This window comes from Thunnus thynnus, chromosome 3, assembly GCF_963924715.1.
Source record: "Thunnus thynnus chromosome 3, fThuThy2.1, whole genome shotgun sequence".
NCBI lineage: Eukaryota > Metazoa > Chordata > Actinopteri > Scombriformes > Scombridae > Thunnus > Thunnus thynnus.
In genome coordinates, this window is record NC_089519.1 from 23,707,416 (window position 1) to 23,728,061 (window position 20,646).

Sequence of the window (20,646 nt, forward strand, 5' to 3'; positions counted from 1 at the left end):
TACACACACACACACACACACACACACACAAAACTGAACCTCCTCCCTTCAGCTTCTGTGGACTGCTGCTCCAGCTTGCCTTTATTCCTCTGGTACCGTGTTTGTTTGTGTGTGCATATGTGTACACCAAAAGAAGACAATGTGCATGTTTTACTCAAGGTGAGAGGAGAATGAAATGAACATGGATAATTCCATTATTGGCATTCACTCAGTGTGTCTACAGATGTTAATTGTTGCATGGGTTTGTGCCTGGCGGTGTAAGTGAAGTGTGCTCAAGTTCTTACCCCAGTGCTTCTTTGCTTACCTGTCCCAGGGTACACCTGTGCACCGGTCCAGGTCTCTGTCCCCAGCCAGCAGTGTGGAGTTGGGTTGTGGGAGGAGAAAGGGAGCAGAACAGAGGATTCAAGACCTTGAGGAGCTGCTGCAATTGAAGGTAACTAGCTAGCATAGATGAATACACATGATATACTCTCATTGCCCTCTTCTCACATTAATCTATTCATCCCCTTCCCTTTTTTAGTATTTGTTCTCACTGTATGTCATGCAGCCCTTATCTTCTGTCTCAGTTTTCTCCCCACATGCCAGTGGCTATTGACTGTTGGTGACTTTGAACTACTTAAAGTTCAATGGCATAGAGATGTACAGCTGATGGTGTGGAGCACTAGACAGGCCTAATAGAGCTGCTTGTTGCTGTGGCCGCAATCTCACATATGATTGCTGCTATCAGCTGCTGGGCTGTAGGAAGGCCTGCAGCACTGTAACAGTCACAGTCTCCAAAGGGTTCAATTGCACTACTGCTGCCACTGCATCCTCCATGACCTTTCTTAACAATGTGTTGTACACACGTATACACATATGTATTTGTGTGCGCACACAAACAGAGCGTGCGTAGGCAGTGAAGCAGCAGGAGAGGAGCTGCTGTGGTGAAAGTGGATGCAGCAGGGTTTTCTCCCTTAAACGAATCAGCTTTATTGGTCTTTTAACCTTCACATGCTCTATGACGTCTTTCTCCCACTATTCTCCATTCCTCTTTTCTCTCTCTCTCACAAATTCTCTGCAAGAAAGAATATAGTTTTGTCTGTGTTTCTTTTGTCAAGGTATCCATGGATCCTTAAAAACTTTTAAAAGGTCTTAAATTAGATATTTAAAAATTTAAGGCCATAAAATGTCTTAAAAGATCTTATTTTTAATAATGAAAAAATTTTGAGATGATGCCCAGCTGCAGAAAACTAAATGAGTTTTACTTAATGGTCATGATGATCAACTTAATATTTTGCCATGATGTGCCCTTATTTTCTGACCTTGGTGTATAATGCGATGTTGGCAATTTAAGAGCAAATTTTCAAAGTCCTCTGTGTGCATGAGATACAGTTGGGTTGTTTGGATGTAATTTTTTGAGATCATGCTTTTTGTGTGTATGTGTTAGGTTAGCTAAGGTGATCAGTGAATCAGCAGAAGTGGTGGTATAATTAAACACTCTCTATTGCTTCAGTTTGATACATAATAAATAACATAACATGATATGTATATGTCATATATATCATATTCAGCTCTGAAATGACTGTATGAATGAATAGTAATTTTTTTTTGGCCTTGGTCATGACTCAGTCTCATGGTTATTTGGACTCTTGACTTGGACTTGTCTATGTTTGGGGTGGTTTGACAGTGCTTTTAGTATTTATGTGCATTAGGGCTGGGTAATAAAATTGTATTGCATGTTACTTTATTTTTTTTTACTTTTTGGTCTCCAAATTAAGGATTTCAAACAAGTTGTAATTAAAGTTTTTGTTATATGTAATACATAATATTGGAATATAGTTAAATTATTCACAGTAAGCATTTTTATTTTTATATTTCGGATATTTCATATGTGATTCTGCTTACATTTGTTATATGGAGATACATATCAATAATGAAAAAATATCCATATTAGGGATGTCAGTTTCAGTTAATTTTGCTTTTAACAGACAGACACCCATTAATTGATAACTAACCAACTAACTAAATTTTTAAGAAAAGTTGTGATATAGCTTTTGTTTGTGAGAGCTCTCCTGCAGTCGGTGGTCAGAGCTAGCTTGACTTTTAGCTCATCCTTCTTCTCAAAGTGTTTTTCAGTGCATTTAGTAACAGGTTCTCTCAAAGGCTTAATATACTCAGGCTCGAGGTACGAATATAAATAATAAAAATATAAGGCGACCCTGATTATAAAACGACCCCCCCCCACCCCTTTCCCAACAGCTGTTTTTAGAAAATTAACATTACTTTTGGAATATAATTTACATCATAGTATAGTTACATACTCACACACTCTCCTGCCACTCTCTTGGAAGCGGTCAAAAAATTATTTTCTCAGACAATTAGAATTTATAAGACTGCCTGTCTGTCTTTTTGAGTTCCTTATCATCTGTGACAGTGGTATCTGGCAGCTTGACATATTCCGTCTCTACGGTAGAGACTTTGGACTCGTTTTCACTCATTCCATTTCCGTGGCAGAAAAACATATTACATGAACCTTCATAAACTCCTGCAGGTTAAACTGGACTAACGAAACACTTTTAGTGCTGACTCCCACACACTCACTGACACTCACTATAAACAGACTTTTAGACACTCGCTAGCCTAGCAAGTAATTACAATTACAACAATTAATGCTACAAACAACTCACAATGCAACACTCCATATAGAAGTTGGTTTTACAGCGGTACTTCATCCACTCGAAAAGAATATCTGATGTTGTGAACACATAATTGTCTAGCCGTTAGCGGAGTGTTAACGCAAATGAATCTATTGTCTGACTTGTGTAACCAGTTAAAAATATTCTCAATGGATGACCGATTAACGGTTAACTGTTGACATCCCTAATCCATATTAATACTGTGATATCACCCAGCTGTAATGTGCATTCCTTCTGTTGTGGAAAAGGTCCATTTTCTTTGTTGAGGTAATAAAAAGCATTACATTTGATTTAAAGAAATGTGCTGATACTGTGTACAAGGTCTCAGATTTAGACTTTTTCAGTTTTATTTTGTATCAGCAGAGTGTATTTTCCACTGCCATCGTCTTTTTTATTTTATTTGGACTTTCCCCTAAAACTGTTCTCCTCGTTGCCTTTCTTTATCCTTTCCATTTTTCAGGCTGACCAGTGATTGAGTGATTATGCAGAAGTCATCTCCCTTTGAACACAATCCCAGAAACACATTAGGCATCATTTTCTTGTCAGATCTGAAGTGTCTGAATTACATCACTGGCAGACACCTAGTCAGACCGTAATGCTCAACATAGATTCAGACGACACGCATGACTGTCTTAGTTAATGGTGCCATTTACGTGTCTGCCAGTTGAGGAGCATTTAGCAAAGGAATGCACAGAAAAAAATATGACTGGCAACTCACGTCTGTGACCACATTTAGTGAGGGCATTAGTGCAAAGGCATGATTTAGTGGTTATGTCCTTTGCCTAGATCTTAAGCAATATGCCCTCCATCAGTCGCAGCTGAGACCTCACCTCCAGCATCTTACAGTACAGTTCTTCACTCTATTCGGTGGGTTGTTCTCCAGTTGATCCTATCCAGTTCTTTCCAATAGAATGCCTTTCAAATTGGGAACGGCAGCCTGTACCATTGACATGTTGACCTTAGCAGCTAACAGCAGCAGACAAACAAACAATTCTCATAATAATGGCCTCTTTTTTTTCTTCCACACACTTTCAAGTAAACAGTAGCTGTTGCTGTGTAATTATTTTTCAGCTTGAGAACGTCCACAGATGTGTATGCTGGCTGAGTAGGGGGGTGTATTGATCTGTGGGCAAGGGGTTGTGGCCTGATGACCACAGCTGGGCTGCCCAAGGGAAGCTCTATAAGAAGCCTGGGAAGCCATGATGTGGCTAATGCCCTGCCACTTGCTCCTTTCTGCCCCCCCCCCCTCCATCAGTCCGCCTCAACTCTTCTGTGTCCTCCCCTAGCTCCTACTTCCACCAGTTAACACTGCCCTGGTCTGGCCTCTTTCATTAGAGCCTTGTTTTTGAGAGGTTGGGGGCTGCTTGAAGGGGCCAAGGATGTCTTGCAGATGTCCTCTGTGAATAATCCTCACTAGGGAAAATCCATACTTGTCACATTGGCAGTGTGAACTTGTATCGTGTGTGTGTGTGTGTGTATGCGCGCACCCGATGTGTGTTCGGTGCATGTTTGTGTGCTCTCTCTGTTCTCTTTGTCCTTGTTAATAATAACAGGGCTGAGGGCTCGCATTTCCCTCTCTGCAGGGCAGCCGTGTCATATCAGCAGTAAACAAGCTCCTTCCCTTCAGAAAGCGCTCGACAACTCTCCCTAGCCCTGGCCACTCAAGCAGAAACCTGTCCTGCACTCTTCCTTTGACTTTCCCTTTCCCTTTTGCTTCGCTCTCTTTCTTCTCTTTCTAATTTCTCTGTTCGCTCTTTCTCTTTCCTCTATTTTCATCAGCTGCCTTTCTCTCTTCCTTTGCTCTCTTTCCACCTCTGTTTGTCCTGTCTGTTGAAAGTGTTTTCTCCATCGCCCTCACTGTTAAGGTCAATGTGATGGGGAGGAGGGGTGCTCCTGACAAGAAAAATCTATATGTTGTCTTCTCTTACTCCTTCTTTAAAGCAGGAGCCCAATCTTGCTGTGTTTTAATAGCTGTCAACAACAGTGTTAGCAACACACCACGGCTAAAGCCCCCACCAACACAACACGTGCTGGTCATCAGTTGGTAACTCCACTGAGTGAGTTTCTCTGCCAGTTAAAGGGTGTGTATGTACAGTATATCTGCTGGTGTTCTGTGGCCACATTGACTGGTCATGTTAATGTCATCTTTTAATGATGTCTCAGTGTGGAAGCACTTGTCAGGGAGAGAGGAGAAGAAAGAAAAGAATCTGAACCTGCTGGCTTCTGCCACACAAAGGTATTGCAGCTCTAGACCAGGTTTAGAATGTAGATGGCAAGGGGCCTTTTTCAGCTACCCTGCAACACTGCTGTGCCAGTGTACATGTAAGCCAACCCCCATCTTTAATTATCTTTAGATTATGTGTTTGATTGTGTTTGTCTGTGTGCTCATGTGTCTGTTTGCATGTATCTGGCCGGAGTTAATCTCGCATACTACTAGACCCATCAGTCTAATCATTTTTGTGAACATTTATGACTGCATGCTCAAGGACCTCTCATGGTTGCAGTGATTCACAATTGTTGAAAAACCTATTTTATAATGCGTTTTATACCGCTGCTGACTCCTCACTCCTCTTAACCGGCCAGTAGGGGCCACAAGTGATCAACAACTGCAGCAAAAGGCATTTCCATCAATCGGCTAGGTTAAAAACAAGTCTGTTGTAGGCCACATTTTGGCCTTTGTTGTGGCTCAAAAACTGGTATCAATAGAAAAGTTTGGTCCCATCTTGAACTGGAGCATCTGCAGATTAATTCCATACCAGATATGTTATGATCCACTAAAGTTAGGCACAATATGAGATGTATAAATCCACTTTTTGTTAGCTTTGCCACCATGTTGACTGTAAGGGAGCCCGGAGGGACAATTGAGTCAGATTCAACTCTTCTTTGTTTGGGAGGGGAGAGGGAGTTAGGGAGGGGTTTTATTTTGTGTGGTGTGTTACAAAAAATGTTGTAAATAAATAACAACATGTTCTAAATAAATAACAATGTTTAAATTGTTATTGGGAATTGAGACTTATCATCCCATTTATTGTTACCTTATTAAGTTTATACAGTTAGGCGAACCCAGGAGGACGTTTGGTTACAATGCCATTATACTATTCTATGCATCTTAAAGAAAACTGAGACTATACATGCTCCCAGATACACCTGGCGGAAATCTGCACGCTACTGAGTGCACTCTTCTAGTGAAGTTATGTTTCATTTAACTTGTACAAGTTAAATGTTACAAAAAAATGTGTCTCTGTTCCTTACAGATGGAGGAGAATGAAGAACTGAGGAAGGCTCATGATAAACGACGTGAACGCCTGTGTCTGATTCAGAACAACTACAAGACAATCAGAGACCAGCTGAAAGATATGGAAAAATCAAATGGCTTGTGAGTACACAGTTTGATGTTTAGTAATAAACTCTACTGTATTTAATGAATCTATCTCTAGATTCATTAAACACACATGACCTGTGAATACACAAAGCAACTTGGATAACTTCCAATTCCATCTAGCAGCAGTCAGTAAGAGACATTTCAAAACACATAACTCACCTTGCCTTATGTTAAAAGCCCTTGTGAAACACTACAACCCTCTGATACCACTCACAAATAGTCTTAGGATCTCCTTCCTCTCCACATGTTGTCTGACAAGACCTGAGTGCTGGATTTGGGAAAGTGGGAGAAATTCCTCCCTTTGCCTTTGAAAAGCTCAGAGGTTTTAAGCCGAGTCAATTTGGGCCGTTTTGTGCCAAGTGTGTGTGCTCTTCTGCGTCTCTTCTCCCTTAGCGTTCATTAGGATGTGAGAGCTAGAGGCTGGAGGTGTCTGGTCCTGGGGGGTGCAAGGTGTTTGAGAAGGCTTGTGGAGGGAGGAGGGGAGAGAGCCATTTCCTGCCTTGACCTGTTATCCTCACCAGAAACCGCAGGATTTTTACACAAAGTGGAAAGTGTACTAGAAAATGTCATTAATATGAGGGTCTTGTTCTCTCCGTTGTCTCCCCGAGTTTTTCCCACTTCTTCCGTCTCTGTTTCTTCTCTCCAGCAGCGTCATTGAGGCCATTTAAAAATGTAAGTAAAGGTGCATATGTTTGGTGGCCGCGCGGGAGCAAAGTGTTGACCCTGTCAGCTGTTTTCTCTCTGGGTTAATTAAAGAAAACAGCAGTGCAATGTGAGCCCGTGTGAAAGTGGAGCGAGTGAGAGAGCGTGTTCAGCGCTAGGCTCGACTCGGCTCATGTCAGCTCAGTGCGGCTCAACAGCATGTGTCTGAGACAGTGGGAACAAAGACCGAGAGATGTAGAGAGAGAAAACTCTCAGTCAACACCAGTTGTGCCGCACATTTTAGCAAGCTATCAAATCAAAGAAATGTTCTGTCTGTTGAAATAGTGTATTTTTGTCAAAAAATTTCATGAAAACCTTGATTTTGTGAGAAGAAAACATGCATGTTTCTATAACAAGACAAACAGGGCTGTGGTTATGAGAGAGCTAAGAGAACCTAGAGCTGAGAAGTAGTCGAGTTGTAGTCTCAATGTCAGCCTATCTGTATTTCATGACTGATTTGACATAAAATTGATGCAATAGGCAGCTTTGCCCTTTTCAGTCAGAGCACTCCATGGCACCAGCCAGTCACTCAATGTTATGATCCTGGCATTTATTTGGCATTAAGCCCCATCCTTAAATAGCTGTTAAACCCACTGGGGTAATGCCAGCCTGAATGAGAGACAATAGAAAATGACTTAAATACTCCCATTAGTGCTGGGAAATAAGGGCCCTAACAAGTCAGTGGGGATAGGCGTCGAGTCTCATTGCATTTCGAGCTTGTTAGGGATTTCCCAGTAGCCTCCATGCTGTGTTGTTGCCTTTTTGGAAAGATGTGTGCGGGGGGGGGGGTCGGTTTTGTTCCCTTTTTGTGTGCAGGACCAAAAGATAAGTCTGTATGTGTCTCCCTTCTTACCTGCTACACACATACGCATGCCTGTACTTGCAAATACTTATGTATATGCACACAGTATATGCCACATAAAAGGTTAGTGTTGAAACACTAACATCATCCTGATTTAACTTCCTGATTTTAGTTTCCTTCATATCAATCTTAATCTATCATCAAGCAAGGTGTTGATTTAGACAATTGGTTGCTGTATGGCCAGCTGCTGAGTGACGTCACCAGTGTGTGTGTTAACCAGTCCCGCCCAGGATAGAACTACCAGCCAATCACAAAGCAGACAATGGGTCCATTGGCTCATCAGCATGCAGTGCACAGTTGGCCAGTCTCAGTGAAACCACCCTGCCATTCACCATTACCACCATATTTTCCCAAAATGGCATGAAGGAGAGAGGGAAAAAAGCCAACTTCTTATTTATATTAGAGAAGGGAAAAAGTTTTTTAATCAGACTGGGGATGATGGGGGTGAGCAAATAAAATTAAAGGTTATTAAAGCATCCGTACTCTGATCAAAGTTGCGCCCATAAACAGATTCCCCCTGAATCAGAGCAATTAGCCGCAGCGGCATGGAAAAGTTCTCTCTATTTCCTTCTGCTTAATAATGGAAACAAGGATACCATAGGGGAGGAAGCACTGAGGCCTGAAGAAGATAGCTCTCTCATGGCTCCATGTTCAACAGCTTTTAGGCCCACTGTAAACAAATTAAAATGTATAAAGCTTTACTGTGACTTAATAAAGCTTCATACACCTTTCATAAGAAATGCAGCTGATACACTACATACCTAAATATCACACAGAGAATTAAAACAGATGTACTTATAATATGATGTACTTTTACAGCTCCAGGCATTGCTACATGTCAGACAGTTTTGGATGAATTCACTGTGAGCTTTCAGTAAAATAAGTAAAACTGTATCAATCTCTGTGACTATACAGTGAGATTATCCGTTAAGTAGCTTTGCACTCTGGGAAACTAACCCAAGCCCACAGATAGCACACATATACACTCACACACATACACTACGAAGAAGTTCAAGGGCTCCAAATTGCTCACAGGGGCATTAGCAGTATTAAATGAAAACATTTGCCGTTCCTCAGTAGCCCCTAACTCCCAGGCACCAGGGTTTAACTAGTATTAGCGTAGCGTGGCAGCGTCTACATAGCCAATAATGACCACGGGAAAAGGAGCCCTCCGCAATAGCAGTGACCCTCGCAATCCATTTCCACACCTCTACCTCATTGATTGAGTGAAAATGAGAAACTGTGGTATGTGTGTCCGTGAGAGAGAGATAGAGTGTGTGTGTGTGTGTGTGTGTGTGTGTGTGTGTGTGTGTGTGTGTGTGTGTGTGTGTGTGTGTGTGTGTGTGTGTGCGCGCGACAAAAATGGTATTCTCTTCTCATCTGCCACTTTTGCAATCTGTGGATTTCTCACTAAAAGCCGTTTTAGTTCGCAAATGAAAGGCTAATTGGAATTGAATGTGTAGGGCTAAGACTGATTGATGAGTTGGGTGTGTGTAGGGATGCGTTTGGGGCGCAGTAGCAAGTGTGTGTGTGTGTGTGTGTGTGTGTGTGTGAGTGAGTGAGTGTGTATGTGTGTGTGTGTGTGAGAGTGAGAGTTGAAGGGGAAGTTCAATGGAGGGGGCACCTCCTGAGCACAAAGTGTCATTAAGTATTCATAAGTGAGGTGTAGACATTTGAATGACCTCGTTTGTGAGTGTGTTTTTGCCATTATTTACATTTGCATGGCACACTGGGAATGCTCCACTGCCCTGCCACACGGGCAGTGCCCTGGGCTTTAACAAACATGCATACGTGTGTACATGATTTGCCACTGAAATGTCAAAGTCAAGGCTGCTCATTTGAATACTGCTAAAGATGGCTGAATAACAAAAACAGAGTGAGACTAAGGGGCCTCGTTACCCCATGTGAATTGGCCAGAGGCAGCAAGGTAATGTACAGTACCAACCATTTTCCTTTGTTAGTATGTTTGCCTTCCCTGTGTGTATTTGTATATGCCATGAGTGAAGCTGTTCATTTTATGTGTACCTTTGCTTGCCTCTACATTTGTACTTTTGTCTTCTTATATATTCTGTGTGTACGTGTGTGCACGTGTGTGTTCAGGCAAGGTGGAAGGATGCAGCGTGCAGAGCCGTGGCAGCTAAGACAAGAGAACAGTGATGCAGTGTGGAATGAGCTGGCCTACTTGAAAAACCTCACCAGGAAACTCTCTATCGAAAAGTAAGTCACCTGCTGTCAAAACCGCCTGCCTGATGCATAGATAATCCTAACAGTGGACATTTGCGTGTACATACACACATCCATTTGTCTTTCTCTCTCATACACGTGTACTACTACGCACATACTGACATGCACTCCCACTGTCCCTTCTTGTTTATGGGTGTTAAAATTTGAGTGTGCCCTTCCCAACTTCACAGCATCCACCTAGCCCTCCACATCATTACCAACCAGCAGGGGCCAAAGCAGGATCATTAGACTCTGTGCTCATTTGTAAAATTGGCTGCCCAAAAATTCACACATAAAAGTACAGGAAGTAAAATCACATTATCAGAATCCCTGGCTGTGTCTTTGTGAAATAATTGCATTTTTAATGGAACATTTATGCCAAACTATAGTCCTGTTGCTAGTTTAGTTAAGTGTCAATAAGACACTTTACATTATTTAAAATCTGGTAGCTGTGCTAGTGTTGTAGCTGTCAAATGTTGACCTAGAGATTGGTGACTGTTTTAGTCAGTGTGAAATTTTTGCAAGAGGTGCTTTGCGTGTAATTTCTTTCTTAGTTCCTTTTCTTTCTGTCTGTCTTTATTTGCTCCTGTCTTTGCCTTTTAGTCTGTCTCTTGGTGTAGTGTAGCCATTGTCTTGTTTGATCTAGAGAAGCCCCTGTAACCTTACCGCTACCACTGACCCTCTATGATGCTACACAAAGCTTGGCCCTAAGCCATAGTCTTCCTCTCTCCCATCTCCCCTAGCCTTCACCTCTCCTCACCTCTTCTCTCCTCTATCCTCTTTCTCTGTACCCTCCTCTTCCCCTCTTCCTACTTGTCTTCCCAGTTGCCTCCCTCCGGCCCTCTGTGATGCTGCAGTAGACTAAGGCCAGAATTCTGGTACTTGCCCCCCACCCCCACTACTGCTTTCCCCTCTGCTCAACCCCCTGCCCTGTCCTCCTAATCCCAGCTGAGCTCATTATGATATAGCCCGGCTGCCTCTCTCCAAGCCTGAGCTGTCCGAGCTAATTACAGGCTAGCAGCCCTAGTGCCGCCGACGCTGCCTGTTAAGGGATGTCCATCCGCCTGCCTGCCTGCCCGGCCACAACTAGAGCTGAGCAGAGAGGAGCACTGGATGGTCTGGGGGTTGGGGCGTGGGGCACAAACAGACTACTGTGAACACGTAGGGTCCTTGGAACTGACCTGCAAGGGAAACCACGAGGGATGGAGAGCGGCTGGCCTCTTTCCTAGCTGTGTAACTGGCCTGTCCTCCGGGGTTAGTGTTGATCCCCTTCATGTGCCCCTGACCAGCTCCACCTCATCTCCTCCATTCCCGCCCCCAGGGCCCCTCCTTACCCGGGTGGCTGGTGCAAAGTAAACTTGGCTGGGATCTTTAAACTTGTGCTTTAGAAAAACTTTCCGATCCAGGGCACGCATCTGCACGCACGCACAGCTCAGTGTGTTAAACTAAGCGAAAGCATACTGCCCATCTCTATTCCACTCCTTGCTTGCTTCCATACCTGTTGTGAGAAGGAGCAAAAGTGAACAGATAGTTGGGACTATGGACGAAGCCAGCTTAACCAAACAGCTTTCCTTCACTGCAATGCAAATTTCTGTTGAGAGGCAACAGAAAACGAAAGTTGGTCTATCATAGTGCAACAACAACAAGAGTTCCTGGGAGCGTAACTGCCAGGAAACTCTTGGGGCAAGCAGTTACAGCTTGCTGTTCGATTGACCGTATTATAATGATATTGCTTGTGAAGGTTATGTTAGATAAGTGCTAGCAATGATCCACTAATGGCTAATTAACTCCTTGCAGCTGAAGAATAAGGGGCCAAATAAAGGCTCCTTATAAAGCTTTAAATGCCTAGTGGCAGGCTTTAGAGGAGAGTCTCTGTTTAAACTCTCCATTTGTCTCTCATTTTTCTCTTTCTCATTGTCATGAGATTGTGCACAGATGCTCCCTATCACCTCCTCCAAAAACAGCACTTGTAAAACACTGTCTTGAGGCCCAAATGACCATTTCCCAAAATGAATATTGCTAGGATAACTCCTGCACAGTGGGTCCCCACAGTGTTAAGAGAAGGTTATCAAGCCCAGGCCCCCCTGTAATCTCAGCACTTGAATAAAAGGTTGAGCAAGAAGGTGAAACAGGTCTGTTTATCTGCTGTTTAGCTGATATACTAGCGTCCTGTGGCTCAATTTAATGACTTATGGATGCAGTAAACAACAAATTGCTTATTCTTTGACAACTTTTTTCTTGAAAATTATAGAACCTACAGAATGAATTACTATCAGGATGGCTTTTCATTTGACATTATTGATTGATGATTGTTTGATTGTTCTTATGAGTGTTGGAATGTTTTTGAATGAGTGCTGGAGTGCTTTGCAAGTTGGTGTTTCTGTAGGTTATTACAGTTTACAAATTGGTTAGCTTTGCATATTTGCTATGTGGACAACTGAACATACATATGTGATTACATATATACAAGCCATATGTGCTTGTTGAGTATCTCATCTTAAAACCATGGGCATTATTATGGATCTTTGCTGATTTAGTCTTTACTGTTTTGACAGCTTCCACTGGGAAAGCTTTCCACAGTGTTTTGGAACCAGCTTGAAGAGATTTGCTCCCATTCAGCCACAAGAGAATTGATCATTATTATCTTTTTAGACATGGAATATGTAACATTGCTGGCTTCATCAAGCTGTTTAAATTATGGCTTTTTGATGGGTCTCTGCATGTTTTACTTTGTTATGCTGCAGCCTTCGTGTTAATCTGATGGTATTCAATTCAGACTAGTGCTGGATTGAATGTTATAATGAAATATTACCAGGTCCAACCTAGTAGGATAACGTTAAGGGATGCATATCTGTAAAGGGCTTAAAATATCAGTGTATAGTGAAGCATTAAGAGTTCCCTTAATTGGAACTAACCCAAAACAGTGGAAAACAGCCCCAGACAATTATTCTTTTACTTTACAATTGTGCATTATGCATGGTCATTATGTGCCACTGTTTCACCATGGAAACCATTCTTTCTGTATGAAGTTGACTGTGGCAAATTTAGCAGGGCAGAAATTTCACAAACTGAGTTTTTGAGATGGTCCTATGACAGTGTAATGTACCTTTTTGCAGATACAATAGACCACAGTGGTCAATTCTGAGCTGTCTGTCAGGTTGGTTACTTACCAGAAAGACATTAATACCCGTTTTGGACTTAGTAGTAAAACCAAAACTAATGAAAAGGTTCACTTGCCACTGTTTTTGACAGTAAAATATCAAAAAAAAAAAAATCAGCTTACTGGAGGAGTTTAAACCACTGTCTGTCCTTTCACTTTAAAAGCGTCTTCTGGGTCTTGGTGGAGATGTCAACAGGACTTCAATTTGTCTCTGGCAAACTCAGAAATTCTCTTGGATTAGAAAGGACTAACCAGTTAGAATTTTCCCCTTGTACGTCATGTATTTATGCTAGCCAAGTCATGATTTCAACTTTACATGATTGTATGGGACTGCCCCATTGCTTTCATTATTCAGTCAGCAAACAAGCTAAACAAAAAAACACCTCCGCTTTATGTAATAATGTAGTTATGCATTTTTGAAATTGTAGATTGGCATAAAGACACATCTACAATTACAACATTTCTCCAGTTTAGAACATATCCCAGAAGCAAAAGGCACAGGCAACTAAACTAGTTGACACCAAGCATGATATTTGATTGAGATTTCCTCTTGATTGTAGTAGATGGCTGGCAAGCAACTACGGGCAGGGTGGGCTAGAAAATTCGCAGTGGGATCATTTTATCTGCCTCATTATGCATCTCTCTCCACTCCATGTCCGTGCTTGTTAATTGTTGTTAAAGGTCTGTTGGTAAAAAGAGGCAGGGATTATTTAGGCCCCATAAACAGAATAAACACATGCAGTGCACCCTCAGACTTAAGATGCTATACTCAGATGACATCAAAGCATAAATTATCTAGCGATTACTGGGGAAAAAGCCTTTGAGATCATTTGCACTGTAGCAGCAGTGAAAGCTCCTCTACAGAGAGTGACCATTATGGACATGAACCTCCCCAGTAAGCGACGTTGACTCTAATTAAGTTTAATAAAGTTTACCCTGATGTTCCTCATATCCTCTATTTCTTTTCGTTTCATCTTGATTTGCTAAAAGGTATTAGAAGTAATGAGAGTCTTTTGCCCCCCGGACCAGGGCTTAGTTGGAGGAGGGACACATTTGCTCACACAAACACACACACACACACAAACAGAATGTTTTATGCATGTTTTTAAATCAGACAACTAAGGTTTTTCCTTCATTAATTATTTGGTAAATTAATTATTTTGGAGAGAGAAAAAAAAACTTGCTTTACACTTAGTTAGTAATTATGATGCAAGCTTCAGTGCGCCATCAAGTCTTAGTTGATAAAATTAGAGCATAAAGAATTCACTTATTTCTAAGAATCAAACCTCAAATTCAATTCACACAGAGAGTAGGTAATGCACTGTGGCCATTTCCTCTAATATTCAAATACTCATCGACTGCGGAAGTAGTATTTAATAAATACAACATTATGATATTGTTTTATTTTATATTAGGATACCTAGCGGCATCAACAAGCCTCTTAAATAGGGAATATTGTGGACATTCTAGGTTGTATCCACCAGTGGTTACTACATGAATCCCCATTTACCTCTCATATCAGTAGCCTGTGGCTAGAGAACCTAACTCTTGAAGTCTCACTGTTGCTGCTGCCGCTGCATCACCCACAGCTAAAATACAGCACCGAGCCATGTAAACTCTACCAGTCACCATTTCTGCTGACAGCAGTGGCTTATTCACCCAAACTCCCTCCATGAATAACAGCCCTCTAGCCCAAGTTCAACCATGGGGGAATCCCCCCACACCCCCCAAAAACAAGATTCTTTCCCCAGCGATGAAAATGCCAGAGGTGTTTTCGCTCTCTCGCCTTATTCTCTGCTCTTCCCGTGTATCTTTATGTGCCAAGCAAGAAACCAAGAGGAGGCTGGCTTGTGAAAGCACAATGGCTGCAGATGATGTTGTGTTGTACACCCTTGTGGATGGAGGCTGGCAGTTTATGCTCTAAGCTGTGTTGGGTGCAACACAGGTAGAGACGAGATCAAATGACATGGAGTGGATAGCTCTGGGCTCAAGTTCTAGCACTGCACGAGAGAGAAAATGTTTTTAAAAACGGGGCCAGAAGAGCGGCGTGAGACACAGACTTACATTGCAGACCACATCATTATCAAACATAACACCTGTCTGCTGCCTTTAGTTTGGTTTCTGCCAAGAAACTTATTTTGCTTGTATGACTGCTGATTGTTATTTTACCTTAGGTGAAGCAGCAAGTTGAGAGGGAATTGAAAATTGTCCAGCCAGCTTCATTTGATGTATCATCCAGATTAAAAAAAACAAGTCTTGAAGTATTCTATAGTAGGTAGCCTTGTGGAGAACTTTTCTGCACTGTAATAGCTAGAGTATAACAGAAAAACATGGTTTCATTTCAAATAAGTTGCAGGTTAGTGGATGTAGTCTGACATAGAGAAAAGGCCTGGAATTTGTCTCAGGTGGAAGTGGCTATAATGTGATGCAGATCTAAAACATACAGTAGCTTCTACACATTGGGATTTAGCTCAATGCTACCACAGCCTTACAGTTTTCTCAGTAGTGCTCTTTTCCCACCATCAGGACCCTGATAGGTTGAAAATAGGAAGCATCTGTTTATCAAATGATGTACTCACACAAGGAGGCAATGTGTGAGGAGTGAGATTGTAGGGGAAGAAAGGAGCAAACACCATCCAAGATAACAGTTTTGTGCATTCGACAATTAAATCATAGTTTCAAAATCTGTTTTTAAACACCGTGTGTTGTCGAGAAGAAGAGAAAAGCCTGTATATAATGTATAAAGATGTAGTTTTATTCAGTAAGAGTTTTCTGTCATTGACCAAATTGACCAATAGCATTGTCAGATTCTATTTGCACAGTAACATTGTGGTTCACATAATATAACAAAATTAAAGAAAATCAAACAAAATAGCATAATGGTCAGTACAAAGAGTCCAACACACCAAAGGGGCCAAATGGGTGTGCAAACCAAAGACACTTATTAAATGTATTAATTATTTTAATTTGGCATTTATTTTTACGTTTACCAAATGATCTCTGCGAATTTGTGTCCAGCTCTGTAAATTCCCTTTCTATGGCCAATAGGGGCATACACAGCAACAACTGAGTGTTGCTGAATAAGGATGCTGTAGTCTTCCATCTCCAGAATGTTGTGATGTGAAACAGGAGGCCCTTGGCCAATAAACTCCATCTGCAATGTAATACCTTCTTCATCCAAGAAACCATGCTTATCCTTCAACAAAATTGAATGTTTTGCATATGAACTTTGGTTTAGCGTCAATACCATCAGCATCCGAAAAGGCATAAAAGAGAAACATGAGATGGAACAGGCTTCTTCCACATACTGCATACTGTATTTCAGCTCATTTGTCCCATTAACAGCCTGGACACATAAGGCAGTGCCGGTGCCTCATCGACTTGAGTTCATTTATGGAGGAAAATCTATAGAGGAGCGACACATATCCATCTGCTTCCTCACCCCTCCTCAGGGAGAGTCATTTGTGTACTTATTTAAGCTGCGGTCAGGCATTAGACTAGGCCTCTACTGGACTGTGTGTGCTACAAACTAATTAGTTCCCTTCCCTGTGCTATGGCAATAACTTTTCCAAAGTCATTTTCTTGCCATATGTATAAAAAAAAACACATCATTTGGTTGATCCAGCAAAATTAGATTTGAGGTTGAAACAAGTGCCTAGTTTGAGTTAATTTCCATTATGCCTGTTACTCCTCAAACATTACAGACTGTATTACGCACGCTGTACTGCATGCCTTAAGAAGTCATTCAGGAAGGCCTACTGTTGTAATGAGGTTAACTGAGGGAAGAATGCCACTATGGTAGCAGGAGCTTGTTTCTAGTGTTTCTCTCAGACTCTGTGGAGCAGAGGGGAGGGAAATTAGGTGTGTGTTTCAGGTGTGGTTGTCTCAGTGGGCTTGTGTGTATCCTCTGAAGACTTCAGTTGGGGTCCTAATAATAACTTGAAAGTGCAAAGTCTCGAGCATGGCTCCACATAATTAGCCTTTAGCAGGAATCAAGCTAATTGCAGAGAGGTAATTGGGCACACTTTCCAGTCTGTTTGTCTGTTATGATACACACACTTGCCTGCACACATACACACACACACACACACACACACACACACACACACACTGTACTTTCCTACCTTGGCGTTTCATGTTGCTTGTCACTTTGATTTCCAGATGAATTAAAAAGCATTTTAATTAGTTGATTTCTCCACCATGTCGTTTTTTCTGTTAGGAAGGGAACCCAGTGCACAAGATTCAAGTTAAAATGTGTAATAAAAGTTTCTACAATAGTGGAGTCCACAGTGGAATTCAAAGTGATATTTGAGGAGATTTTAGAAGATACTCATTATACAGTGCTTGTGTTGGTAGTGGTTTCACATGCCTTTTTTGTTATTCCATTCATATTTGAAGGAGAATAGATTTGATCTATTTGCTGTGTGAAGAAAAGTTTATAATGTGTGTGACTGCAGAGCCAGCTTGGAGGAGGAGCTGGACATGCTGCGAGTCCAGGCTGCCATGGACCGGGCCACAGTGAAGGAGCTCCACCTGTGTCTCGCTAATGAACACCAAGGTGAACATGTTTTTCTTTATATTCAGGAAGTTCTGGGGGGACTTAAAAGTAGGATTGGCAACCAATGTGAACATGATTCGTCAAAATGACCTTTTCTCTTTTCCATTTATTTTTCCTTTTTTTCCTGTCTGTTGGTTAGAAAATACTTTGCCAGAATTGAATTTTACACAATTATTCTCTTGTTAATGTCTATATTGCTTTCTACAGTGCTACCTAACAATGTCGCCACAAGTTTTAAAAACACAAAGTAAAAAAGCCCTTGAAGAATTACCTCTAATGGTCGAAAAGCATACATGTTTAACATGACAGCACCTTTAAGCTGTGCTTTTACCTCTGGGCCACGTGTATTTGTGAGCAGAATTAATAAGTCAACTCCCAGTGGAATTAATAGGACAACTCAATTAAGACTTGATCAACTCCCTGAAAATTGATTGGGAGATCAAGTAGTGTTCATCTTGTCTGCATATATCATCCCCAGTGTTAAAAAGCACATCGCTTTTAATCCAATCCACAACCTTTTGTCAGACACTGACCACCGCAACCACCATGGCCTTAATTAACTAGTTCAATAACAAATCTGTCCTAGATCACTTTAATTTTCTTCACAACCAATGATGGTGTCTGTTGGAGATGCAAGCGTGTGATTTAAAGGATGGCACTAATTAAAATAGTGCATCCTCTCCAATTGACAGTCTAGTCAGGAATACAAGGAAATGAGCTCCTTGGAAAGGACATACTTCGTTTTACATCTTGTCAGACAAATAATCACTCAATCTAAATGTTACACAGTGTTTCCCCTAGGTTGACTGCTTTGGGGTGGTGGTGGCGCCAGTGGCCTCAGGGGGAGGTGGGTGCACCGAGCAAAACTCGGCAGAATCTCAGCAGCCACACATTTCTCTGATCTATGTTTCTCTGTTTAGCGTCGTCAGGTTAGGCTAACCTATTTGGGGTAACAACAGATGTGCCTTTTCTTTGTCTAGAGAAGCTGCAGCATTTATGAAATGACACAATGTAGCCTTTACTGTACATTTACTGTCAGATTGATAACTTACTGCTAACCTTTTCCTCTGCTCCGCTCGCACTCGCTACACACACACATTATGAACTGCCCTATTCCTTAAAAGGAGCTATGCTACCAAGAGTTTCCTAGACAACAACAAAGAGGTTGACTCATGTTTCGGAACAGCACTGCACAGAGGCTCCTCCAAATGCTATTGATTTCTGAATGAATGGATATTTTGTGTTATTTTTGGGATTAAAAAAGATTTTTTTGGCCTGGCGGGGGTTCTCGTTGGCCTGGCGGCCTGCCAGGCCCGTACAATTATAGGGGAAACACTGTTACACAAGAGCATGTGTCTGCTTTTTTGTCTTTTGTGTTATGATGTAAAAATAATTTTCCAGTTTCTATCCGATGCAACCCCACTAGTTTAATAGGTAGGGTAGTACTGTATATGCCTAGCCAAATCTTGTATGCCGGATTTTCGCCAGTAAATTGTTTTACTATTTATGTTACAGTTGTATTCTCCCTGTATTTAAAAATGCACTTTTGATACCATAAGAAGCTTTAAAAACAAATTATCTGTCATGTGAAGTCACTGTGTACAGGTGCTGATTGATATAGTTGACATAGCTATATCTAGATGAATGATATCATTTGTTATCATATCGTTACAGGTTTATGTTATCATAGTATTCATCTTTATCACAATTTGTACATCACATAAGGTCCTATCAATTTAGCAAATTTTGTAATGTTTATAGCTGGACTGAAACCAATATGCGTGGCGGCAATAGGAAGTAAACTCAACAATATTAAGAAAAAAAGTTATGAATGGCCACAACATTTACTCCTGAAGAACCTCTTGTGACCCGATCAAAGGGAAGAAGGGTTGAAGTACTCACACCAGGATTACACTAACAAAAGGCAGCAGATGAAAGGAACAAGGCCTTTGTGCTGCAGCCCATGAGGAGACGTGGGAGGGACGTTAATGTATGCCGCAGTGCCAGGACCTCCTCCAACAGTGGGTGACTAGGGAGCCACCACGTCTTCTTATCAAGGTAGTGCTGAGGTGCCAACTCCCAAGCCACCAGCACTGGAGCTGGATAATTGTCTCCCAACCTGGTTATGTACCCAGCGAACACGGCAGCCCTCCTGTCCTATTTGGTGCTGTGTCTGATTGAATGTGACATGCTGGGAAGACAAAAGAGCAGGCTAATTCAAAGTAACAAACTTCCCTGGGCAAAGTGTCAAATGCAAAGCAAGGGAGCAGCGGCTCCTCACAACCTAGCCCTCTCTCTTTTTACTTTCTCCTTCTATGGCCTCTTTTTCAGACACCAAAAATCCAAAAGATCAACCTGAAAAGTCCTGACCTGAAGAGTCAAGGTCATGAATATTTAATTTTTCCAGCCTCATTGAACAAATTATTTTGGTCGTACTGTCATGAATGCTTAACAGAAGAGAATGAAAGGCAGAATTTTGGGCTACCCTTTGCATCTAGGTGAGCAGCCACTTTATGTCAAACAGTGACACAGAGGCTTGTTGGATTTTGTATACACACATGACTATATGTACATCAGATCCTCCAGCACTTGGACTTCTGCATGCATTCTGTTGTTATCATAAAGCCTAAATCATATCTTCGCCAAGGCCACTATTGAAGTTCTCAGAATAAAGCAGCACGTTAGTCTGCGGAGATTAGTTGTCCATTGGGGAAACATAGTGGACTACAAAGCAGTGCAGCCTGGGGCTGTGTGTTCACAAGGGATTCAAGCACTTCTCTTCGTTTGTTTAAGATCCCTAGAGAGAGGTTGCACATTGCATGTACCAGTGTGAGCTTTTGAACACTGTTTCCTCATGGACTTTTACATAAAACACCTTTCTGTTAATCAGGATGAAAAAGGCTATTTGATTTAGAAACAGCAGGTGGGTTTTACCAGTGAAATTTTCAAGTCTCTATGAAAACAGCATTAGTAATTCCACATTCCTTCTGATTTGATTGACAAAAGAAGAAAAAAGAAACTGGACCTTGGGAAGGAAATTAGACCTTAGTAATGCTAATTGATTTAATTTAGCCTCTTTATTAT

The 20,646-nt window shown here is 41.6% G+C and overlaps 1 protein-coding gene across 2 annotated transcripts in view; it reads left to right on the forward strand.

The window, feature by feature from the left end:
- The window catches only part of cntln (centlein, centrosomal protein), a 94,370-nt gene that overhangs the window by 32,234 nt on the left and 41,490 nt on the right, over positions 1–20,646 (forward strand). For both annotated transcript variants that reach the window (XM_067584872.1, XM_067584873.1), the window contains exons 11-14: positions 314–433; positions 5,930–6,051; positions 9,722–9,838; positions 17,462–17,562. In XM_067584872.1, coding sequence (XP_067440973.1) covers positions 314–433; positions 5,930–6,051; positions 9,722–9,838; positions 17,462–17,562 — 460 coding nt within the window. The remainder of the gene's footprint in view (positions 1–313; positions 434–5,929; positions 6,052–9,721; positions 9,839–17,461; positions 17,563–20,646) is intronic.